This window comes from Danio rerio, chromosome 14, assembly GCF_052040795.2.
Source record: "Danio rerio strain M-AB ecotype USA chromosome 14, GRCz13ab, whole genome shotgun sequence".
NCBI lineage: Eukaryota > Metazoa > Chordata > Actinopteri > Cypriniformes > Danionidae > Danio > Danio rerio.
In genome coordinates, this window is record NC_141034.1 from 11,937,580 (window position 1) to 11,965,127 (window position 27,548).

Below are 27,548 nucleotides of genomic sequence, written 5' to 3' on the forward strand. Positions count from 1 at the left end.
AAAAGGCCAGAGAAGGGGCTTTTGGTTGTTTTGGTGTCGGGTATTTGGTGGCAAGAATTGGAGAAGGAGGAGAAGAACGGTGTAAGGTGGAGAGCTTGTTGGTTTCAATGACTGTGTGAGGAAAAAACTGAGGGGTGGAAGCAATTTGTGGACGTGGTGACCAGGCGATCTCTCTAAGTATTGTGTGCGAGGGGTCTGAAATTCTCGATGGAAAAAGTGGACCTGTGCAGAACGGCTTCGGTGTCCCTGGGTCAGTAACTTTTGTCCATTTGCATCCATTCATACACCCACACATTCCACACACACATTACAACATTATCACATAGGCTTTCTTTACATTTTTTTCCCTCTCTTGTTTCCAGTCGATCAGCCACACATTATTATTGTTTGTTTGTTTGTTTGTTTGTTTTCTTTTGGGTTATCTAAACATTATTATTGAAGTGTTTGAATTGTTTGTTTGATGTTTCCTTTTGTTACCTAAGAAGTGCTAATTTTGACCATGATCTATGACTGAACAGTGATTAAAAGTATATATTTTGATTTAGAAAACCTTTTTGTTGTACTGCTTGTTAAAAATATACCAGTTAATTTAATTTAAAGTGTGTGTTGGGTTATCTTTATTTTCTTCTCTTTGTGTGTATGGTGGTTGAGTGTTTGCCGCGGCTATCCAGGGTTTTAATTTAATTTTTGGCAAGTTAATCTTGTCTGGCGCCCAAAGATTTATTAATTCTGGTAACTATTTATCTTTTTTTTTTTTTTGTTTGAGGTCCGCTGGCAGTGGGATTAAGGGACGTGTGAAAGCCAGCTAGTGCAGTACCCACGTGGACCAGCGGTTGAGCGTTCGGCTGCGGTGCAGGAGGTCCCGTGTTCGAATCCCGCGGAGTTCAGTTTTTGAGATTTGAATTATTTTTTTTTTTCTTATTATAAACTGTATATAAGATTTATTTATTACAAACAACCACCGTCACAACATATATTCATGAAAGCGGCAACATAAAAGCCCCAAAAGTATGAATATATTAACTTAAAAAGGCCATCACAAAGACTTTTGAAGTTAATAAAATAATATATTTTTTTGAGATGTTGACGCCTTTATGTTTATATTTTGTTCTAAACATTACTAATGTCACCTTACCTTTACACAATTTTTTCTGCGTATGCTGGATATGTACAATTCTTATATATAGTTTTCTACTAATTCAAGATTTGAACTGGAATTTTAAAAGATGTTCGCCTTTTATTTATTTATTTATTTTTATTTTTATTTTTTTCAGTTCTGAATAGAAACAAAACCATAAAGGACAAAACACTGAAGCAGACTAATTTGATTTCGTTGTGTTTGGCGGCTTATGGAGTGACAATAGAGAAGTGTCCGGCAGTGTGTGGCTTGATTATTGTGACCCTGATGATATCACTTTTTTGTAATTCTCCAATTACCAGCAATAAACAGAAGGAGGTGCTCTATCATCAATGTCATGCATCTTAATCTCTCTACACTCAGATGCCTTTCTAAAGATTTATTATACAATTACAACACCTGCCAAGTGTTTTACTGGTAGTTTCAGCTGAGCTAACATTTCCTCATTTTTTATGACTTCAGTATCAAACTATTTTGGGCCAAGCATGAGTCTTGTTATACCTTTTTCAAATGAAAATGTACTAGCAATTATAGAACAATGGTTTCTTTCTCCCACCACCCCTCCCCTCATTGTAACTATAAGGCACAGGTTAGTCAAAGAAAAATATGAAAACATATTCTTGTGGTTAATCATGATAACAAAAACGAGTGTTATCTGGTTTGAGAGTTTGTGTTGTAGTATGCATATGTGTGCCAGCAGTGTCGTCCCTAAATGTGTACAACCTTTTTTAAAGTATAAAAATAGAAATGATTCATTATTTTCTAATGTTGGGGTAATTTTAGAAAAAAATATTATACTCAAAAACTGGGTACATAAGCAAAAACTCAACCCCAACACATGATGAGTGCATATAGATATATTTTATTAGTCAGTATTTTTTAAGGCTCAAAAACTGTAACCATGTCTTGAATATGGGGAAAGGAACCAATTTGTTTGTAGAAAACTGAATGGTGAAGAAAGTTTAGGTCTAAATTTAGTTGAAAGTTATTTTAATCAGTTTTCTAATAATAATAATTGAAATAATTACTTTTACACTATAAAAAGTGGATAGTTGATGTTACTTAAAGTGAATAAACCCATAGCCTTTAAATCCATTTATTGACTTAAAATAAAACATTGATAAACCTGTTGACTTCGAGTTATATCCATTATGTCGTCAATTTAACCCATATATGGTAAAAATAAATATTTTAAAAATATTTTAGAAATACATTTCATAATTTAAATATATAGTTTACCCTGCATATATTTAAATTCAAGAAAAATATATTCAAAAATCTTTTACAAATCTGTATTTGCACATCAACTAATCAACATACTTTTAAAAAGTTCATATCCAAAAACTTCAGTGCCATCTAAAAGTGTATACACTACCGATCAAACGTTCGAGGTCAGTACAAATTATAAATGTTTTAAAATAAGCTTCTCCTGCTCACCAAGGCTGCATTAATTTAATCAAAAATACAGGAAAAGTTGTAAAATTGTGAAATGTTGTTGCACTATAAAATAACTGTTCAAAAGTACTTTATAATCACAAATTAATCATTGATACCAGTTTTTAAAGATAAATTTTCAGCTTCATTACTCCAGTCTTCAGAGTTATATGATCCTTCAGAAATCACTTTAATATTAATTATTATTATTATTATAAATAAAAATAAAAGTTATTTAAAAGTTTAATAAATATTTCTAAATGATTTTTTTTTTTACATTTAATAAATGCCACCTTGATGAACAGAATAATAAAAAACCATGAAAAAAAGCTGAGCCCAAACTTTTGACAGGTTGTGTACATATATAGTCCTGTTTTTTTTGTTTTGTTTTTTTTTTTCAAATATTTTCCATAGTTGTTTAACAGAGCAATGGATTTCTCACAGTATTGCCTATGATATTTTTTCTTCTGGAGAAAGACTAATTTGTTTTATTTCTGCTAGAATATAAGCTGTTTTTGTTTTTAGTTTTTTTAAATTTATTTTTTACATTTAACATTATTATTATTAATTTAGATTTTTTTACCCTTTTCAAGGTCAATATTAGCCCTCTTAAGCAATATATATATATATATATATATATATATATGTGTGTGTGTGTGTTTGTGTGTGTGTGTGTGTGTGTGTGTGTGTGTGTGTGTGTGTGTGTGTGTGTGTGTAATAGTTGATCGTTTAAATTGCATTTTAAGCTGCATGCTAGTATTTTGAGAAATATCTAGTATTTAATATATCTAGAAATAAAAGAAATATCTAGTATTATGTAGTGTCGTCATGGCAAAAAATAAGAATTCCGTCATTAAAAATTAGTTATTAAAAATACTATGATTAGGAATAAGTTGGGGAAAAAATCTTATTTTTCTTAAACAGAAATTGGTGAGACTACACTGTAAAAAATTGCTGTTAAAAAACGGTCAGATTCTACGGTAAAATAATGTTTTTTGACTAAAACAGTAATATTCTGTTAAAAACAGTGCTTTCTGGGTAACATTTTTGTTTTCGAGAAAGTAACCAACTGCAGAAAACTGTGAGCGAACAGATTCAGATTCGATGTTTTGAAATCTGTGTTTGAAATCACACTTTGTGTCCTTGTTCACTATTTCATACACTAGTTAACTAATATAGTTCACCTGACAGTTTTAATGAACACTAATGAGTGAATTCAGACACTGATGAACACCTGCTGTTAATAATTACAATTACTGAAGAAAATAAACAAGAAATACAATTAGCGACTTAAGTTACAGCATTAAATAAAATCAAATCAAATAAAACAGCTTCAGTCTCAGCAGAGGATCATTAAACAACTCCACAAACAACAGCAGACACACACTTATTACTGACTGATTTGACTTCCATACTATTCTCATTGAGATCCAACAGAAATTAAGGTGTTTTTTGTGTCACCGTAGTGGAGTGAGGGGCTGATTTAGTTGGGCTCTTCACCCTTGAACTCATTTAAGAAGACTTTCCAACTGCTTGAATACAGAGTTTACAAAATGTTTGTACTATAGCAATAAAGTTGGGAAGTCAATAAATAGAGAATTCTATTTATCTGAAATTAGTTCTGATAAATGTTTTGGTATAAATCTGGAAGAAGGGCTTCATTCAATAGATATTATGCTAGTTGCAGGTATTAATTTAATTAATGAGAAGTGGAAACAGATAAGATACCTCTGTAATTACTTAACAGTTAGGAAGTAACATACAAATACAGTTTAGTTATGACAAATACACACTCAGACCTCATGAATCTGACCTTGTATCTCAACAATGGTAACATCTCAAATGTTTCATGCTGCAATGCATGCTGGGAGTGGCACTGTACAACTATCCCAGCATGCATTGCGGTATAAATAAATGTTGTATAATGGTCTAACGGTTTTCTTTATTTGTGTTTGATTCTGCTGTTGTTTATGTTGTTTATGTAGACTTTCAGTTGCCTGTTTGTGAGTTAAACAGTTAATTTTGTTAAATTTGTTGTCACCATTATTGAGGTTCATATGCTGATTATTGATGTCTCTTTGAGTGCAATTTACACAATAGAGCAGTGTTATTGTCCAAGATATTCTTAAAAACTTCCAGAAATCATTGCCATATATATTTACATATAATGTAAAACAATAGATTTAACATTGAATAGGAGCAGTAAATTTTATTATACGAAATGAGAACAGACTCTACCATTTAATAGCAACATGAACATCATCAGATCTTATTTAGGTTTTTGGCTGGCTTGCCTCAACAAAGGAGCTTTTCAAACAAAGTTCTTAACAATTGCAGCAGCCACGATATATAAATGTTAAAAATGACAGGGCTAAGAGCCCAACTAAAGTAAACTCTGTTCTCCATGATGGTGATGTAAAACTTTAACTTTTTCTCAAGAAGAACTTTAGTAGATGTTATACAAAAATACATGTATTAAGTAAGTGTAGCTGGTGATGATGTTTGTAGAGTTGTTTAATCATCCGCTGATCATTTCAATGATTTAATCATTTGTTGTTCTTCAGGTTATTTCATTATAAAGCTGTGACTAAAGTTTTGTATGTTCTGTTCTTGTTTTTTCCCTTCAGTATTTCTTCATTTGTTCATTGTTAATCCTCAATTATCATTTAATTAGTCAGTTAATTAATGAATTTACTTCAGCTTTGCTCCATGTTTCTTGAACACTCAGTAGTGTGGACACTTCAATTAAAACTGAAGTATATGCTCTGGGGTTTAAAGGGTTAAAGGTGTGAGAGGTAAAAACACAGTGTAAAAATGTATTTTAACAGTAATTTACTGTTAATTTAAACTATGGAAGTAGACTGTTAAAAAACAGTATATTGCTGGCAACCACAGCTGCCAGTAGATTACTGTTAAATCAAGGAAAAAACAGTATTTTACTGTAAAACCTGAAGCTAATTTGTTCTGTCTGTCACTGTTGTGGAGGAGAGTAGAGCCAGTGTATGAGTTAAAGATGAACAATGAACTGCTGATGTTATTCTGCATGTTTCTCTATTTAAAGATAGCGGCTGTTTAGTTGCTGATGCAGTCAGAATCTCTCTGGTGACTCCAGATTTACATGTATGTGTGCTGTTGTGAAAAATAAGACATTAGAGTTAAACCAAACTTTTCTAATTAACTAAAATAAGTTATCATTATAAGTATGCTTCTAAGCATATATAGCACATTACTTCATAAACTCATTCAGCAGTTGACCAAGTTGAGGCAGTTGCTTTCAGTGAGCAAAATGAGTTCACTTGAGTATTGTGTAAATCAATGTAGTCCATGTATTTTTACAGCAACATACTGTAAAATAACAGTACATTGCTGGCAACTGCAGCTGCCAGTATTTTACTGTTTTTTAACAGGACAATTTTTAACAGTGTATATTATATAATTAGTTATTTAAAATACATTAAAATAATGAAATACTGTTATCTTTTCACACATTCTATAATGTATATTGAAAATTTATTTTCTTTACCTTCAAATTTATTTTTACTATGGGAACAGCTACAAGTTACATTGTCAACATGTCACTTTTAAGGCAACTGGTTTGCTCACTTTCTAAGAAAAGTGACTAATAGATTTTTACCAAATACAAAACCTGTCTGTTGGGATTCACCTGAATCATAGTTTGCATCACTGGACATACTGATGTTTTGTCATAAAAGTGTTAATGTCATGTATTAAATCACATAATAATTGTTTCATTACTTCATACAGTGCTTTCAGTGCTTTCAACAATAAACGTCAAACATTCAATACATTCAAACATCAAATATTCAAGCCGAAATTTCTCTCGACGTTTTTCCTTTAAATGTTTAAATAATTGTTAACATGACACATTGTGACTATTAGCTGATAATGCTTGATTGAGTAACTAGTATCTTCTTTTTTAACTATATGCAAAATACTGATGCAGATGGAGGAGAGTCATTGTCTCTTGCTGAGCTTTGAAGACACCATGTCTGTAAGACAAACTGAGTTTTTGTAATAGTACAAAGTTTAGTATTGCTTATTTAGCTTTTCTTAAAATCTTAGTTGATTCATTTTAGAACATGAGGATTTCATGTTGCTTTTACTTTTACATATGTGAAAAACTTGTTGCAGCAGTAGATGCTGTTATATAATGAACACTTGACTAAATATAGACATATTTTGATAGTCCATCACGTAACAGTTTAAGTAAAACTTTCCCGTAAAGCCTATAAGTTCTAAAACTAAAAAAGTTATCTTCCTTCCTGGTACAACAACGGGTTTGTCATCTTTAGATATCAGAGAGTCTAATCAGAGTTTATTCATGCACAATTTAACTTGCATAACTAAAAACTCATTCTCATGTATTCAGTCTTTCTTTAAATAGTTTTCCTCAAGTTATGAAAGTCCCTGCAGTACAACCTAAATCTTTTAATGGACTCTCATTCCTCAACTGATTCAGCTTTATTCTAGTTCTTTTATTTAGTTTGTTCAGTCTGAACAGCATATTAACAAATGTAGCCAGAAGCACATTCTTTAGATGAAAGCATTTTCTTTGTCTTAAACAAGTTTAACTCATTGTTAAACTAAGAAGAAAGCGAATGCTATTACCTTCAAAACCTGGGCTTTACAGGAACTTTGATCTCATATAAAAGCTTTTAGGTAAATGAATTAACTTTTTATGTGATCTTTTAGTCTTTTAAATATGATGTATCCGGCTTCATTTTTCTACTAATATTTATTTTTGTTATTGATAGTCTCCTAAATTCCTACTAACTGTTTATTTTTTTGTTTTCAAGACAATTTATTTTTGTAAAAATAGAAAAAACATCAGTGATAATGATTTACTAACTTTTAGTCAGCACTTGAAAAAAACGATTCTTCACCACACTGTACAAAAATATCCAATGACTTTTAAAGATACTGTTATGAAACCAAATTTCCAAGTTGTGTCTTTATTCATTTTCTTCTTCTTCCTCCTCTTCTTCATCTTTGTCTTTTAGAGATTCACTGTACAAAAGGTCAAAAACTATGGTCAGTTCATTCATCCATTTTCTTGTCAGCTTAGTCCCTTTATTAATCTGGGGTCACCACAGCAGAATGAACCACCAACTTATCTAGCAAGTTTTTACGCAGCGGATGCCCTTCCAGCCGCAACCTATCTCTGGGAAACATCCACACACACTCATACACTACGGACAGTTTAGCCTATACCCAATTCACCTGTACTGCATGTCTTTGAACTGTGGGGTAAACCGGAGCACCCGGAGGAAACCCACGCGAAGGCAGGGACAACATGCAAACTCCACACAGAAACGCCAACTGAGTCGAACCAGCGACCCAGCATGAGGCGACAGCACTACCTACTGTGCCACTGCCTCGCTATGGTCAGTTCACTATTCACAATCACTCTGATCAACAGACCAATCTTTCAACAAAAATGTTTTTTTCAAAATAGGCTTAGACATTTGTGTGAAAAGCCATTTCCTTAATCCACTCAACATTTTACACAAAATGAAAACAGCCCACAGCTGAATGAACACAGACTTACATCCTTAGTTTCTTCTTTAATTCAAAGGGCTGTTCAGTTTTACTTTGTGAATCATATTAAATGGTTAAAGAGTTTCCACACAAAGTGAACTACTGACTTTCTAACACAGTCAACTATTTAGGTTAAGAATGCATTGAAGGTGTTCACATAATTGGAATTTCCCAATACCACACTGATTGCAAAGTCTCGGCCATTGATGACGCTCTTCACAATAGATAATGCACTCATCAACCCTAGGGGATTACAGCATCGCTGGTGTCACATCATCACAGACAACAGAGAGTTGTGCAAGTTTGACAAGTTTGATGGATGGCATTCCGATCTGGTTATGGTTAAGTAAGTCTTTGTCTTCTAAAATGATTGATATGCAGGAACGTGGAACAGGGAACACCGAAGACTTGATAATGTGCAGGAAGTTGAATAAGAAACACTGGAAACAAGCATCAAGGGGGGAACTCTCTTGGTCTGGCCCCTCCAGCACCAGCTCTTGCTGGCGGTCTAGCACACACAGTTCCTAAAGCATTTTTCTCTGATTTTGCACCTCCAAAACTAATCTGGCAGTTTCAGTGTGCATGCATTCACCCAAATCAGTGCCAATGAGATCCTAGTCCGCATGTCCAAAATGGCTGTCGCCAGCCCTCCACTTCCCAAGATAGCTGCCACAAGTCTACTACTATCCAAAAAGTGTCAAAAAAGGAACCATAGTCAGTTTACAAAATGGCTTCTTGTCATAAATCTCTCCCTGTCATGGTCCATATTCCCAAGTACCAAGTATTGCCATCAATTGAGCTGGAAAAAGGGCCACCATCACCCAAAAAACCAGACTGGTTACCTCAATCAGAACTGCCAGAACATTCACCACTGTCAAAATCACCATCTCCAGAGCCTCAGGCATCAGAGCCAATTCTGCCAGAGCCACTGATTTCAGCGTCAACCTCTAAGTAGGGTCACTGCTAAACCACAGAACCAGAGCTGCCTGACCCGGAGGCTACTCAGCTCCTGACTCCAGGCCTCTCACAACTCTACCCACTACAACTTGTGGATGTAACAATTGCATTGTTGATGTATTAAATATCAGTATTGGATATCAGATGCTGAATATATGTCTCTATTTTATGTATTGGTGTCTTTTTTAAAGTAAGTGTACGTATGGTCGAAGCACTGAAGATAAATTATACAAATACTCATGATTTCTTAACTTTGCATGTGAAAAATGTTTATTCTCTTTTCACTTAAAGTAAATATGAACCTTAAATGTGACAAAGTTTATTTTAAGTCAACTACTGTATGATAAGAGGTTAGTAATTGCATTATGACTCACAATAAGTGTTTAAAAGGCTCTAATCTACAATATAAAGCCTTTCGCCTGTTTGACAGAGCACAATCTACTGTATGCTAGCTCGCTACTAATGAGTCTTTGTAACATAAACATTGCAGATTGCACCTTAATACAATCATGACTGACTGATTAATACTCATAAAACAATGTACAGCAAATAGTGTTTTTAACATTTGAGTAAATGTAATGCATCACTATGTCTTAACTGTTATTATAATACAGTAGCCTATATTATATTATTGTCTTTATTGATAAGTTTAAATAAATGTAATGCTAGATTATTAATAATTATAGTTATATAATATATACTTTTAGTTCATTCTGCACATGTGCTTCTTAGCAAGTGTTATCAAACTTATTCTGGATATTGTCCAGTAAATGAAAGAATCTAAAACATGCATATTTATCTTTTAGTTCTTCCGCACTGTCATTCACTGTCTCATTGGCACATTGTTTCCTGTTTTAACATTTTTACAAATGGTGCATCACTGATTATTTATATAATTTCTTCTTGACAGAAAACCATTTTATTTCTAGCTCAAAAGCTGTAACCATGTCTTGAATATGGGAAGGGGAACCATTTTGTTTGTAAAAAAAATAATAAAAACTGAATAGTGATGAAAACTGTAGGTCTAAATCTAGTTGAAAGTAAGTTATTTTGATCAATTTGCTAACAATTTTTGAAATGATCACTCTTTCACCATGAAAAGTGATTAGTTGATGTTACTAGAGGAAAGTGAGTAAACCCATAGCTTTTTATCGATTTGTTGACTTTAATTATAAAAGTGAGTGAACCTGTTGACTTCAAATTATAAAGTATGTGCTTAATTATATTGATTAGGTGAATGTAACCAATATGGCAAAATAAGTAATTAATATTAAGTTTTTATTTACACAATTTATTTTCTTTTCGATTCAACAGTAAAAAATTAAACACGCATACACACATACAGTTGAAGTCAGAATTAATAGCCCCCTGTTTAATTTTTTCCTCAAGTTCTGTTTAACAGAGATTTTTTTTCCAACACATTTCTAAACATAAGTTTTAATAAGTCATTTCTAATAACTGATTTATTTTATCTTTGCCATGATGACAGTAAATAATATTTGACTAGATACTTTTCAAAACACTTATATACAGTTTAAAGTGACATTAAAAGGCTTAACTTGGTTAATTAGGTTAACTAGTCAGGTAAAAAAATACATAAAGCTTAAAGGGGCTAATAATTTTGACCTTAAATAATGTTTAACAAATTTAAAACTTTAATTCTAGCCAAAATAAAACAAATAAAACTCAAGGGGGGCAAATAATTCTGACTTTAATTCTATATATATATATATATATATATATATATATATATATATATATATATATATATATATATATATATATATATATATATATATACATTAAAAAAAATTTAAAATAATGGAACACTGTTATCTCCTCACACATTTTACTGTTTGGTACATTAAAAATATATTTTTCTTCACCCTAAAATATATTAAGAAATATATTTTTGACTTAAAATTTATATTTTATTGAACAACACAGACACAACATATATTAAATATGTATTTAAAATATATTTAGGCCATGAAAACAATTATTTTTACTGAATGGGTACAGTTCCAAGTTACAACGGGTTAACTTCCTTTTTTTAAAGTAAAATCAACATTTCACATTTAAGGCAACAGATTTGCTCACTTTTCAAGTAAAGTGACTAATTGTTTTTTAAAGTGTACTTGTATACCCAAAATACAGAACCTTTCTTGTTTCGTGAGATTTGCTTAGGAGTCATGTGAATCAGGTAAACAAGAAAAATCACTGCAAACAGTTCATGTCTTATACCAAATCATATATTAAATATGTCATTACTTCACTTTTATCATGCTCTCTTTCAACAATATAATCAAATATTCAAGCAGAAATTTCTCTCCACGTTTTTCCTTTAAATGTTTAAAATGTTTTTTTACATGACACATTGTGACTATCAGCTGATGATGCTTGATTGAGTTATTTTCCTTTTTAATTATGCAAAATACTGATGCAAATAGAGGAGAGTCATTGTCTCTTGCTCAGCTCTGAAGACAACATGTCTGTAATAGTGCAAAGTTTAGTATTGCTTATTTAGCATTTCTTAAACTCTTGATTGATAAATTTTAGAAAGCATGTGGATTTTATGTTGCTTTTACTTTCACATATGTGAAAAACTTGTTGCAGCAGTAGATGATGTTATATAATAAACACTTGACTAAATATAGACATATTTTGATAGTCCATCACGTAACAGTTTAAGTAAAACGTTCCCGTAAAGCCTATAAGTTCTAAAACTAAAAAAGTTCTCTTCCTTCCTGGTACAACAACGGGTTTGTCATCTTTAGATATCAGAGAGTCTAATCAGAGTTTATTCATGCACAATTTAACTTGCACAACTAAAAACTCATTCTCATTTATTCAGTCTTTCTTTAAATAGTTTTCCTCAAGTTATGAAAGTCCCTGCAGTACAACTTAAATCTTTTAATGGACTCTCATTCCTTAAATGATTCAGCTTTATTCTAGTTCTTTTATTTAGTTTGTTCAGTCTGAACAGCATATTATCAAATGTAGCCAGAAGCACATTCTTTAGATGAAATCATTGTCTTTGTCTTAAACAAGTTTAACTCATTGTTAAACTAAGAAGGAAGAGAATGCTATTACCTTCAAAACCTGGGCTTTACAGGAACTTTGTTCTCATACAAAAGCTTTTTGGTATTAACTTTTTCCCCATGATGTGTCCGGCTTCATTTTTCTACTTATATTTATCTTTGTCATTGATAGTCTCCTTAATTCCCACTGACTGTTAATTTTTTTGTTTTCAAGACAATTTATTTTGTAAAAATAGAAAAACATCAGTGATAAATTATTTACTAACCGTTAGTCAGCACTTGAAAAAACGATTCTTCACAATACTGTGGAAAAATATGCAATGACTTTTAAAGATACTGTTATGAAACCAAGTTTCCAAATGTGTGTCTTCTTCAACATACATCACAAGATCTTAAACAATTATTTGAAGACTTTTTTTTCATGCATCACTCTGCAGTCTTCATAAACAAACTAACTAGGTAACTTAGACACAAAATAATCTTCCATGTTGATTTATTTGAGAAGAAACTTTGTATTGTAGGATAACACATTTTTTAACATTCAAGTACATCAAGGCACACCTGTAAACCTTAACAGATACAGTTGAAGCCATTTTTTTTGTTCTCCTATTAATTTAAAATGTTTCCCAAGTGATCTTTAACAAACCAAGGAAATGTTCATAGTATTACCTATGAAACAAAAATAATTATTCTGGAGTCACAATATGTCTTATTTCTTACAGTTTGTATTGAATAAAATCAGTTTTTAATAATTAAAAAAAGCTATTTTAAGGTCCGTATTATTAGCGTCCTTAAGAAATGTTTGGATTTTTTTTATTGTCTACACAACAAACCAGTTATGCAATAACTGACTAATTATTCTAATTTTCCTAGTAAACATAACCTAGTGAAGTCTTTAAATTACACTTTAATCTGAATACCACTATCTTGCAAAAAAACTAGGAAAATATTATGCACTCATTGTCACCAAATGAAAGGCAAAAAAGTAGTTATTAATGAGTTAAACTATTGATAACGTTAAAAACGTATTGTAAAAAAAATCATGTGTTTGAAGACTCGTGCTTTATGTCACAACTGAAAACAAAAATAAATAATTGCAAAACTAAACTAAAGTTGAATATTACTTTTATGAGCGTGACTAAAAACTAACTTTGATCAGTGTGTTACATCTGTTCTCCGCTGTATACTTGCTGACTGTTTGTAAATTCAAGACTGCATTTCCTAGCAAAAAACTGTACACTCAATTTGTCGATCAACAGACCAAACTTTTAACCAAAACTTTTATTTTGGAACAGGCTTAGACATTTGTGTGGAAAGACTTTCCCTTAATTCAACATTTTACACAAAATGACATTAAACAGCCCACAGTTGAAAGAACACAAACTTACATCCTTTGTTTCTATTTCAATTCAACTAGTGCTGTTCAGTTTTACTTTGTGAATCATGTTAAATGGTTAAAGAGTTTCCAAACCAAGTGAACTACTGACTTTCTAACACAGTCAACTATTTAGGTTAAGAATGCATTGAAGGTGTTCACATAATTGGAATTTCCCATTACCACACTGATTGCACTGAATCAAGTCGGTCATTGATGACACTCTTCACATTAGATAATGCACTCATCAACCCTAGGGGATTACAGCATCTATTGTGTCACATCATCACAGACAACAATCAGAGAGTTGTGCAAGTTTGACAAGTTTGATGGATGGCAGTAAGTAAGTCTTTGTCTTCTGATATGCATGACATGCAGGAACGTGGAACAGGAAACACTGAAGACTTGATAATTTGCAGGAAGTGGAATGAGGAACACTGGAAACAAGCATACTAAGGGAAACTCTCTTGGTCTGGCTCCTGCAGCACCAACACTTGCTGGCGTTCTAGCAAACACAGCTCCTGCAGCATCTTTCTTTGATATTGCACCTCCAGTACTACTCTGGCAGCTCCAGTGTGGATGCATCCACCCAAATCAGTGCCAATGAGATCCTAGTCTGCATGTCTTTAATGGCTGTCGCCAGCCCTCCACTTCCCAAGAAAGCTGCCACAAGTCTACTACTATCCAAAAATGTCATCAGTCCGCCAGTTCCAAAGATGGCCACCACCAATCCACAGTCAGTTTACAAAATGGCTTCTTGTCGTAAATCTCTCCCTGCCATGGTCCATATTCCCAAGTTACAAGTATTGCCATCAACTGAGCTGGAAAAAGGGCCACCATCAGCCAAACAACCAGACCAGTCACCTCAATCTGAACTGCCAGAACATTCACCACTGTCAAAGTCACCATCTCCAGAGCCTCAGGCACCAGAGCCCCTTCTGCCAGAGCCGCTGATGTCAGCTTCAAGCTCTAAGAAGAGCCACTGCTAGAGGTCCAAAAAGAACTGTTACCAGAACCAGAGATATCACACCTGCCACATCCGATCTGCTGGAGTCATCAGAACTGCAAAAGCCATCAGACCTGCTAAAGCTTCCTGAACTGCCAGTGACCTCAGATCCTCTAGTTACCCCTGAGCCAGAGCATCCAGATCTGTCCGAGACCACAGAACCAGAGCTGCCTGACCCAGAGGCTACTCAGCTTTCTACTTCAGGCTTTTCTCAACTCTACCCACTAAAACGTATGGATGTAACACTTGCATTGTTGTTGTATTTAATATCAGTATTGGATATCAGATGCTAAAAATATGTCTCTATTTTATGTATTGGTGTCTTTGTTAAAGTAAGTGTACAAATGGTAGAAGCACTTTAGATAAAATACATACAAATACTCATGACTTTTTAACTTTGCATGTGGAAACTGTGTATACTCTTTTCACTTAAAGTAAATATGAAACTTAAATGTGACAAAGTTTATTTAAAGTCACCTACTGTATGATACATTTAAAGACACAGGGCTGTGTTCTCAGCCCATTCTTGTACTCCCTGTACACACATGACTGTACAGCTAAATGAAGCTCCAACGTCATCGTTAAATTTGCTGATGACACAACGGTGGTGGGCATAATCACCAATAATGATGAGACGGCCTACAGAGAGGAGGTGCACAAAACCATCTCTCACTCAACTTCAGCAAAACCAAGAAGCTGGTGGTGGATTTCAGGAGAGCAAAGAGAGAACACACCCCCATGACCATCAACGGAACACCAGTGGAGAGAGTCATCACTATTAAGTTTCTTGGAGTCCACATCGCTGAGGATTTGATATTGACTGCCCACAAGGATGCAGAGGAAGGCACAACAACGCCTCTTCTTCCTCAGGCGTCTCAGGAGGTTTGGAATTAGCCCCCACATCCTCCGCTCTTTCTACACCTGCACTGTGGAGATCATCCTGTCTGGCTGTATCACCACCTGGCATGGAAACAGCACCAGCAGCAATCGCAAAGGCCTACATAGGATTGTTCCCCATCAATATGTAGCACGCACTGCACTTTAACCAATTCATACTTAAAACAATACTGCCTACAACTATGTGTATAGCTATTCATTGTACATATCGCTTTCAACACTGCCAATTTTACATTTTCCTGTTTTTTTTTTTTTTTTTGGGTGTATGCTGTTGTATGTTGTTGTATTTGCACTCTCTGTATTTTGCACTGTTGTTGTATTTGCACTGTCTGTATTTTGCAATGGCTGGAGCCAGCACCTAAGCTTTTCACTCATCATAGCACACGTGCTGCTGAGAATGTGACAATAAAAGTGATTTGATTTGATTTGAAGAGGTTAGTAATTGCATTATGACTCACAATAAGTGTTTAAAAGGCAACAGCTCTAATCTACAATATAAAGCCTTTCGCCTGTTTGACAGAGCACAATCTACTGTATGCTAGCTCACTACTAATGAGTCTTTGTAACATAAACATTGCAGATTGCACCTTAATACAATCATGACTGACTGATTAATACTCATAAAACAATGTACAGTATATAGTGTTTTGAACATTTGAGTAAATCTAAGGCATCAGTATGTCTTAAATGTCATGCAAGATTATTAATAATTATAGTTATATAATGTATAATTTTAGTTGATTCTGCATGTGCATTTTAGCAAGTGTTATCAAACTTATTCTGGATGTTGTACAGTAAATGAAAGAATCTGAAACATGCATATTTATCTTTTAGTTCTTCCGTACTGTCATTCACTGTCTCATTGGCACATTGTTTCCTGTTTTAACAATTTTACAAATGGTGCACCGCTGATTATATAATTTCTTTTTGACAGGAAACCATTTTCTTGTCCTACTTTCAGTAGGAGCACTAAATATTGAACACTAAACATATAAACATCCCCCACCCATTATTAATACATCATTATTATTATTTCTGTAGATGTCCTCACAGAATATTACCTTTATACAGTATAAATAACAATATAATTGCAAATAATAAACGAATATCGACAGCTCTCTCAAAAGTTCTGATTTAAGCCAAAGTTTTTACAAAACAAGCATGAATTAACCTTTTATATTGCTTAAACCATAACTTTTTCATAAGAAGAAGAAGACACAATCAAGTGGTTATAATAAAAAAATTAAATTCCAGTTTAGAAATTCTAACTCCAATTTTAGGAGATTTAATGGCCAAACATGTTCATATACTGTAGATCCATTTATCAATACATTCTTAGTTAGTACACGGTAATTACAAACTGTTCAACAATTTTAAGTCAATGAAATTACAAAAAAAAAAAAAAAAAAGAAAATACCAAATTATAGACAGACAGACACAAAAATAAATAAATACACAAAGTAACTACACATGAAGATACTATGTGAAATAGTATAAAATATCAGTACTCTCTTGCTATTTATTTTTCTAAACCATGTTTAAATGCAGTGCAATGTCATTAAAATGTGGTTTAACTTGTATAAATGTAATTGCATTTTAGATGAAATATTGCCATTTCCCAATTTTACATTGTCTGTTTTCACAACCAGTGTGAACTCAAATGCTCTCCAAATATATATTTAAATTTACATTTTTATGGTTGGTTCAGCTGAGCTAATTTTTTCCTTCTTCAATATCAAACTCTTTTGTCCTAGCTTGAGTCTTGTCATGCTAAAACACTGTACTGTAATGTTGTGTCCAAAGCATTAATAATTGGCCTGAGAAGATTTAGAAAACAGTATGGTCACACTTCATTGATAATGTTTCATTAGTTAATGTATTTACATGAATTAATTATGAACAATAATTAAACAATTAATCTAATGCATTATTAATAATCAAATCCATGCTTGTTAACATGAATTAATGCACTGTGAGTATATCTACTGACCTCATAATTTTGTTACTACTAATAATAGAACAATTCTAATATTTCCTGAAATACAGTGAGCTAAAGAATCTAAAACATGCTTTGTTTTCCTCCTTCCGTATGCCCGTCAGTTGCTTATTATCGCATTACAGTATTTCCTGTTGTCACATTTTCACTAGGCAACAAGACAGCATTATGTCACTGATCATATATAGAGTATTTCTTTCTTGACAGGAAACTATTTCCTTGCCCTACTTTCAGCAGGATACATAATCACTTGTTATGTAATCATTATGCAATTGGTAATCAAATATCAATAACTCAAATTAAACGATCGGACTTTAGTGATGATTTTACAAGCATGTTTTTACAGATATTGCTTAAACTACAGCTATCTCATTATAAACAACATCAACAAGACACAACTAAGGGGTTCTAATTACAAAAAAAAGAAAAAAAACAAACACTAAGAGATTTTAGATGCAAACCATGACAATTTGTGTAACTCTTGTGAGTGAAGTCTTTAAAGTCTTATTGTGACCTCACAAGCAATTCATTTACTTAAGCAATGTTTGTTCAATTTAAAGTGTCAAAAATACCCGGAAATATAATGAGTGTGCAGTTTAAAATGTCTTAGCCCAGCAGGGACACAAAATCATATGACATTAATATTAGTTTATATTCAGGTTGTGACGTCAGGTGACCAAAATTCAATATCTAACCATGCAGCGTATAAGGATGTTATTTTGATGTACAATAATGACGTCAAATGACGTTGATTTTTGTTTGATTTTAGGTTGTTAGAAAGTGATGAAAATCCTAACAGTATCTGGATGAAGCCTTTATGATGCAAGCTGAGATTGCATCACTCAGCGATGCAATGTCAGACACAATTCACTCAAATGGAGGGAGAGATGTCACGGGACGGGTAGGGTTAGGTGAGCCCTTTAAAAAGCATTGGATGCAGCTCAGATTGCACAGCACCAGGTCTGCATCCCCGCTCGAAAATCGAACATCGAGCCAACATCCAACATCCTTTAACCAAAGTCATTATGACATAAAATACTGATATTTATCAGATAAGCCAACCAAAATCCAGCATCTGATAGACGTCATAGTGGTAACGTCCACACAGCGTCAAGCTAACATAAGTAACATCAGGCATTAATATTTGGTTTATTTTAGGCTGGACATTGGACCTTGGCCTCGGCTTGATGTTGGGTTCTGACATCAACCTAATTTTCATTTCCTAACAAAACGCAACGTCCCCACGTCCTGTTGATGTCCTGTGCCTGCCAGGAGGTTAAATAAATCACTCTTTAATGGCATAATCCATATGTTATGCTTTATTTTATTTTCCTGTTCTTCATGCCATTAAGTTCATTCTACATCCTGAACCTGATACATATTTTTATTAAGTACATTTTTTGTTAATACAGTGTACACATACAAAACCCAACAAATAAGTTATTAATTGTTATTTTAGTATAATGGAGATTCTTGTTAGCAATTACTTTTTATTATTCTCCTTTCACATTTGAATATAAATTTCACTTAACATTTTTTGCGATTTTTAATTCTATACCAATTTGTAACATCTAATTTACTCTTCTTGTTTGTTCTGATAGTTGCCAAGAAATAATTCTTATTTATTTTCATTTAACTAGATGTATCTAAAGAACTAAACTAAAAGGAAAAATGACAATACATTTTTATAGATCATTTATTAACAGCATGTAAACATTCCTGTGAAGGAATTCCTTTTAAAGGTAAAAGCTTTCTCTTCCTTCTCGTAAAGCAATGAGCTGGACTTGTTTAAGATATCGGTGTATTTATTCAGAGTTTATCTTGTATTACTGTAAACTCAATGAGATTTTTTCTAGCATTAGTTTTATGATTTCTCATCAAGACACAGTGAAGTCATGAAGAAACCGGACTCTGGACTCAGGAGTTTCCTTTTTTCTTTATTTTGTTTGTTCAGACTTAACAAGGTATTTTTTTTATTATTTTGCCAAATGTATTTATTTAGAAAAAGCTTTTACGTCATTCTTCGTTAAAATTGAACCCCCACCCTCAAAATAATCTGTTAAGTGCTGTTTATTTTTGACAGTGACAGCCTTATAAATTCCTTCTGATTTAGTTGTTTCTGTGCAGTCATATAATTACTATATTAAAAAGGATTATGCGAGTTTTAATAATCTTTGTCTTAGTAAAGGACGTAAAGGAACACTTTGAAATACCAAAACACATGTTCAGTTTACAATGTGACAATTGACATTGATGGTGTCATCTAATTCTTGTTCTTAGCTGTCATTTAATTCTTTGCTGGAATTTCTTATAGTTTACAGTAATTGTAAAGGCTTGGCCATTGACGACAGTCCTCACTATAGATTATGCCTCAAATACAGTCTGGATATTGTGGTAGGGAACAATGTAAGACAAGAACACTGAACTCAAACAAAGGTAACATCATCACGAGAGTCAGTGAATCTGAGCACCCTAGAGAGCACACTATTGTGTTTTCAACACGTGAACTGTATCTATTGCCAGTAATGTTGGAAATTCCTACAGGAAAATGTCCTCAGAAACGTTTCATTTACATTCAGGTCTGCTAACTAACAGTAAAGCCACCTTTTGTTTAGATAACCCATATCCTGAACCATTTTTCATGAAGGTAGTAATTTAGTGAACATTTGCATTCAAAGTACTCTTATTACGGAAAATACCCAATTGTTTCCAGATGAATTCAAACATTTAACTTTATTTCTTTGAATTCAGCTTTGCTACACCTCTAATGGCTAGTTGGCAGCAGTGGGAGAGTTTGTGTCTGTGTTTCTTGGCTACGTAGGACGGTGACGGTGTTGTCATGCCACTGTGTCGAAATACAGAAGCTGTTACAGACTGACTGTACAAGCAGGGCCATTCTCATTTTTATTTTACTGCAGCTCTTTCTCAAATGTTTTTCTTCCATTCATTTTCCTTCGCTTTAGTCCCTTATTTATTAAAGTTGCCACAGAAAACTTAACCGCCAACTATTCTGGCATATGTTTAAGCAGAGGATGCCCTACCTGCCACAACACAGTACAGGAAAACTCCCATACATATGCACTACAGCCAATTCAGTTTAATGAACTAATCTATACCACATGTTTGGACTGTGGGGAAAACCGGAGCACCTGGAGAAAACCCACGAGCGCATAGGGGGAACATGCAAAAAATGCCAAGCCGGGACTTAAACCAGTGATCTTCTTGCTGTGAGGTAATAGTGCTAACCACTGAGCCACCGTTCCACCTCCCAACTCTTTTTATTATTATTTTTCTATCCCCCAACTCTTTGTACTCAGTATTTTCTCCATTTTTTTCATAGTGGCACCTTGCTAAAATATAACAAATTACTTGTTTGTGACGTGATAAAAAAATTAGACTATATAGAAAGCGCAATGGTGGCTTTGAAAAGCTAGAATTAAAAAAAGTTAAGCTCTCAAAACTGTCACTGCCAAATGTACTAAACTGAGTACATTTTTCATTAAAATCAGCGAGAGTGCAACTGACGATGATAAGACGTTACACCAGTGCAAGACAACATTGTCTGCAAACAACTGTTAATGTTTGTGTATAATCAAACTTGTTCTCTAGCTGTTCAGGAGCCACTAGTCCTGTTTGGTGCGAACAATAAATAGGCAGATCTAGAAATATTGCCAAGCACCTGTCATGAGGCTAACACTAAAGAATGGGCAAGTAGGACTGGCATTGACGTAATATGAGGACTAGAAGGATTAGTATTAAAGAAAAGCATGGTGTACACCTGCTTAATTAAAATAAAGATAATTAATACAACTGGATGATTCAGTAGCACTACGTCTTGACTTGATTAGAAATATTTGTAAAAAGCAGAGATTTGTGGTGTGATCATATTTATTTTTTCATTTAGTGTCAAAAGATTCAGGACCCAATTGTATCATATAAGACACTTATGCTATTATTGGGAAATAAACATAATTGTACTATTTGAGCCATTCCACTACTAATATTCTGTAAAGGAAAGAGATATACAGTTTAAGTCAGAATTATTAGTCCCCCTTGATTTTTTTTTCTTTTTAAAATATTTTGCAAATGCTTTTTATCAGAGCAAGGGCATTTTCACAGCATGTCACAGTATGTAAATATATTTTTGTAATATCTAAACTTTTATATACCTCCAAAACTTGTATTCTTTTCTTACTTTTTGAACCTAACCCCCTCACCGTAAATGTATTATTAATGTATAGCTTTTCCTGTGTAAATCTTGCATCTATACACCCTTACTTTTTATTTTCAAAAAACATTTTAATTTAACTATTTAAAAGACTCTAGTAGTTATATTGCTAGAGCAATTATATATATCATATATATGAGCCATTATACTTCTTATTACTACACATTCTTGGTGTAAACCTTTTATGATTTAAGTTATGTAACTTTATGTAAGTTATGTCTCTTTGTTCATATTGTGTTGTCTTTGTTAATTGTACACATTGTGGTTACGGTTAGTGTTGATGTACTTTGCAGATTCTCTTATTTTCAGTATCTGTTGGTTGCCAGTAGGGTCAAGCAATCTATTCTAATTACTATTCTGTTCTAATACTGTAATTAGAATTATTTGAGATTAGAATTATTATACATTCATGTAGTTGACATGTAACTTAAAGGCAACAAACGTGCTATAGGGACAATTAAAATAATGTGACAGAATTATTTTAATATAGTCAGTCATAAGTAGGGCTAGACAGAATATTTTTTGATATTTTTGCGGATAATTTTGTAAAATAAAATCTACAGATTTATGCTGAATGTTTTTTGGAGTATCATAACCAAAAACTTAATATATTAAATGAAAAATAAAACCTTTTTAACTTTTATTTAAGACCTCAAAACTTAGGCCTTCTGGTAGTACCCAGAATAGTAAAATCGAGTAAAGTAGGTTGAGCTTTCTCATTTATGGCTCCTAAACTCTGGAATAGCCTTCCTGATAACTTCCGAGGCTCAGACACACTCTCCCAATTCAAAACTAGATTAAAGACCTATCTGTTTAGTAAAGCATACACTCAGTGGGCTTTCACACAGGTTTCTGCATCTAGTTTATATAAACTATGAACAGCAGCTAAGCTAGTTATTCTCTTTATTCTCCATTTCCACCTGGGGTTACTCATCCCGAGGCCCTCAGACTATGCAGAGACACTGATTCGATTTAAGACCAGAGACAAGATGATCCCAAGGTTCCCATATCCTGGACCTGGCCATATCCTGAGCAGCTGCTGCGGTGGCCATGGAGGAGTGGAGAGCATGAGACTGATTCCTGTGACGCCCCAGGGACAGACGAGTCTTTGCTGAGGCCTAGCTTCCAGCTTCCGCTGCTGAGACTACAGCTCTGCACAAGACGTCTGGCCAGCGGAGAAATTAAAATGGTGGTGCCCAACTGAGTCTGGTTTCTCTCAAGGTTTTTTTTCTTTTCTTCACTTTCGCCTATTTGTGAAGTTTGTTTTCCCTCTCCACTGTCGCCACTAGCTTGCATGGTTTGGGATCGGTAGAGCTATGCATCGATGGATTGCTCTCCAGTGTTTAGACCCTCAGTAGTGATTATTAAACCACACTGAACTATACAAATAAAGGTGAATTAAAGTGAATTGAATTTAAAGTTTATAATGCATATCCAATTAGAACCACTTTTTTGGTAAACAAAGCAAGTCTGTCATATAATGTATATCTACTACAAGACATAAAATATTACTTTACAAACTGTAATATAAATAAACCATATGAACATTTTTGTCAATAAATTATTGAAATTAACTAAAAACTGAATAAATATAAATTCACACACATTTACACAAGTAAATAAATAGACCCAGAGATGGGCTAAAAATCTAGAAATCTGCATGCACAGATTCCGTGTGGGCCTAGTCATAAACTAAGGTTGGTCTAAAACTACAGAGATGCAAAGGGAGTCTCCAGGGAGTCCCACTCCAGGCTTGCTTTCTAAACTGCTGAACAACCAAATATTTTTGTTGAGTATTGAGTATTTCATCAGATGTTTTAACATTCATGGACACCAGAACTGGAAAAATATTGACTCATCAAGTATTTCATCCCTGTAAAGCTTTGATTCTTCAGTCAGTATGAAGTATAAGACATTGCAACTGTACCCAATGTTTCACTCCCGATATTTAAATGATCTTTACAATTTGACTCTAAATCTTTTCATTAATATTAATTAATTATATATTCTCAGTGGAATGAGGTGGTCCTGTGGTGTTTCCTGTTCTTGAATTTTTATCACAGCCCATCTTCTTGAGTTCATACTAAATATTGTCGTGTGTGTTATGCGATTCACACACTTGTTGAGGTATGAGGCAGTTTTTGAAGCTCCACTACCTAATGTATAAAGTAATATACTACATATTTAATGGAAAATCACAAAAATAACCTAGTTATTATTGTTTATATAATTTAAATAAAAAATAAAATGGATGAAACATGTATAGTTTTAAAAGTAGAAATTTATTGATTTTGAAACAATAAAATCTTACACAATTATAACATGATACAATATGTCAGAAGAGCTCAACAGAGGGAAACAACTCATATATATCTAGATAGATTTGTATATTTACAAACACAAACAACTTTTGTCAGACATTATGAGATTCGGTGTAAATAAATACTGTAAAAATGTGCAATAAGACAAATAGATAAGGCCATACTGTCAATCTACAGTGTGTACAGCAAGTAAGACAATGTAACATCTAAGAAGTATTTATAATTAAAGAAATTCTACAAGTATAGTTATATAACAATTCACTGGCTTTACATTTTTTGATGTCATTTAATTAAAACATTACACTTTTTATTGCAGTTGGGCAAGCAGTTGTTTACAGTCATCTGATCGATCCAGGCTCTCAACGGCTTCAATGAGCCTTTCCACCTTCTCTGTGGACAGCACTGTGCCTGCGTTGTTACGGAACTTCTTATGGAGGCTTTCTTGGCTAAGAGGGTTCCTCCAGTGACCGTAGAAAGTGTCGCAGCGTCCTCTTAAGACATCTCCGGTTACCAAGGTAACCTCAACCTCACCATACATTATGTTGAAATTGGCTGGGTTGTCACTGGGGTGCTCTAAACGGACACGGGAGAGAAGTGCATGAAGTTCTGGCCGTTGAATGGCTTCTGGGTGGAAGGATTGCACTGTCACTTCTCCATCCAGCAAAGCAGTGCAGGCGTTGAACTGGAAAGAATGGCGCGCCTGGTGCTCTGACTCTGGGAATGGACGATTGATGTATTTGGAGAGTGGCACCCTAAGCAGGATGTCCTGCACCAGATTTGGAGAAATGCTGCCTCCTTTTAGCCCAACCAGGGTCTTGTGCACAACAGAAGCAGCATCAGCAATCCAGTGCATTCCCAGATGTGCAGGAAAGCGCTTGAAAGCGATGTCTTGTGACTCTATCAGAAAGCTGTGTTCATCCTCCTCAGGGGATCCAATGGGACGTGGGGCATAGTCTTCATAGAAAGCGCTGAAGCCAGCAACGCCAGGTACTGCATCTAAAACTAGAGGACTTGCTTCTAACCCACGAGATGCCAGCAGGGCTGCTTCGAGACCTAGACGTGAAGCATTTCCGATGTGAAGAGGTTTAGATTGTGTTGCAGCATTAGCCATTGGTGCACCTGCCAAAGATGCAGCAATGGCCAAAGCATTACTGGCTTGGTTGCGATCCAGAGAAAGGAGGCGAGCACAGGCAGCAGCACTACCCAGAGTGCCCACCACACTTGGAGGATGGAACCTTAAGGAAAAGACAGAAAAGAGCATTGTTATTATTTTATAAGCTCAATCTTCTGTTGGCCGTACATCTTCACATGATATGAATTTGCACATCCATCACTTAACGCAAGACAAAACATCTTCAGATTAATTTGCACTTAGGTCAAAATAGCTCCCCTGCTCTTTAAATGTGTGCTGCTTCTTCAAAAATGAGTATATCAAATATTTAGACAGCTGTTTTTAATCTTGCCTCAGCAACTCTTTTGAATTTGACAAATCGTAATGTTTGAGTCTTCACATAGTTTCAGATGTTATTCTAGAATTCAGGTGGTTTTTGTTTTCACAGTACTCAGGAAATAACAAATTATGAGTCTTTAACTATATTCTTGGAGCACAAACAGAGCTGCTTTGCATAACCACCTGTCTCTGAAGGAGCTTTGACAGCCTTGCACAAAATCTGCAATGTTCTTACTCAGCCTGGTGTAAATGTGCAAAAATTATGTAATGCAGCAATGTTTATACTGTGCTGTGCTAAAAAAAATGGATGGACTCTCTCTAACCTCTTAGGGATGTTGTGAGCCTCATTGGAGAATCTCATCAGTCGGCCTTGTATTTCAATGCCCACATTGAATGCGGTTAGAAAGTCAAGCCCGCTTGGTTTGCTGTTGCTGTGCAGCATGTCGCTGATAGCCAGGAGGGCAGGCAGTACTGCTCCAGAGGGGTGAGTTGCAGGATGCCAAGTATCATCAAAGTCCATCGAGTGAGCCTGTGCAAAAACCAAAATGTCAATAAATGTACACAGTGTCTTTCTGTTGTGGCAGTTACTCAACGATAGTTAGTGTCGTCTTTTCTCACATAGCAAAAAACACAACATAGGATAAGCTGTGCATGACTGCAGGTAGTATAAAAAGAGCCATTGCACTACTTATTAAAATAGTTTTTCACATTACTACATTTGCAGCCAAAAACAATGTTATAAAACAAATTTAATTTATACGCCTTTTTGACAGGCTGCTAATCTCAGGACTTGCAGAACAGGATTTTCACAAGAAAAAAAAGTGTGTCAAATTACATATGGAATGTTAGATTAAGTGTCAAAATCGTCCAGGTAACTCAACACATTAGGCAGTACTTACTGCTACTCCATTGACAAAAGCAGCAAGCGTTGGAGAAAGCTTCACACCTTGGCGCCCATAGACAAAACTGATGTCGTCAGAAGCATACATGTGCTGGGGTAAGAAGACAAATGGATGGTCAGAAAATTCAGCTAATTCACAAGAACATATCAGAAATACATTTTTGACATGCTTTGATTTATTATATTTACTATTTACTGTTGGACCTTGTCCTACCTGGCAGTGCTGAAGGGCAAGATCAAACACCTCAGTGGTGCTTCCCACAAGCCCAACTCCAATGCTGTCTAAAACCATGCGTTTGCTGCGCTGTAGCACTGTTGGTGTCAGATTCTTTGGCTGTACGCTCTGAATAAACCTGCCAAAGCTGCTAGTGACTGTTTCCTCAGGAGCAGGACGCTCTGCCACTGAAAACAGACAAGAGACAATGTAAATGAATCTGAAACAATTCACATAATTCACTTGATTATTTTCAAAAGGCAGTCTATACAAAAATGTATTAACATTTCTGATTAATCTAAAATTAAATCTCTATTAAAATCTAAATCATGAGTTAAAAAACAGTAGTTTAGAGGAAAGGTAGAGAGCTGTAACACGTAGAGCTTGCTCACCATCTAGTGCAGATTTATGCAGTCCTCGGGCAGCCGAGAAGGAAGTCAGGTATCTGGAAGATCTCTGTGTACAAACAATTATGTTTGAGTGACAACTGTGTTCTATCTAAATAAATTCATGACACATCAGAGTTTAAAGTACGTTTTTTTTTTTCTTAATTCAGCATGTCTTAAATCCATATTAAAGTATACTTATTATAGGTAATAGCACATGGTTATTATTATTCTGTTATTTAAAAATTCCAGTTATTAAATGAAAAATTTTATAATTTTTTCTTCATACATTGAGAAAACAAACAAAATTCTAAAAGCTCCAAGACTATGAAGACGATGATAATATTCAATGTTATACCTGTACCGCTGAAAGCATGTTGAAGATGATTGTTGTGGTCAGGATCTGGATATGAAGATTGTTTTCAAAGTCTCTCTCCTTTCTCTAACTGAATGTAGAGATGACTGGTTGACGATAGAGGATGCTGCTGTGATAGAGTCAGCTATGGCCTGTCTCTTTTATATGTTCCTAGACTACAAAAGACAATAATACACCCACTGAACCCAGAAAAGCGGGGCTGGATTTCCCAGGTGTTATTTTTAGGTTCTTGGGTGGGATTTTCACAGAAGGAAACAAAGTGTTTATTG

General features: G+C 34.2%; 1 protein-coding gene and 1 long non-coding RNA gene across 3 annotated transcripts in view; one reads left to right on the forward strand and one right to left on the reverse strand.

Annotated features, from left to right (window-relative positions):
- LOC147840776 (uncharacterized) overlaps positions 1-27,548 on the forward strand; it is a 1,215,461-nt gene that overhangs the window by 815,856 nt on the left and 372,057 nt on the right. Inside the window, exon 2 of one of the 2 annotated variants that reach the window (XR_015507215.1) lies at positions 5,448-5,995. This is a non-coding gene — a long non-coding RNA (uncharacterized LOC147840776). The remainder of the gene's footprint in view (positions 1-5,447; positions 5,996-27,548) is intronic. The other variant, XR_015507214.1, reaches the window with a different exon arrangement.
- irg1l (immunoresponsive gene 1, like) lies at positions 23,895-27,379 on the reverse strand. Its single transcript, NM_001077607.1, is given in 6 exon segments — positions 23,895-25,187; positions 25,726-25,931; positions 26,302-26,394; positions 26,518-26,705; positions 26,910-26,973; positions 27,262-27,379. Coding segments are annotated over 6 exon segments (1,497 nt in total). The 5' UTR covers positions 27,280-27,379; the 3' UTR covers positions 23,895-24,259.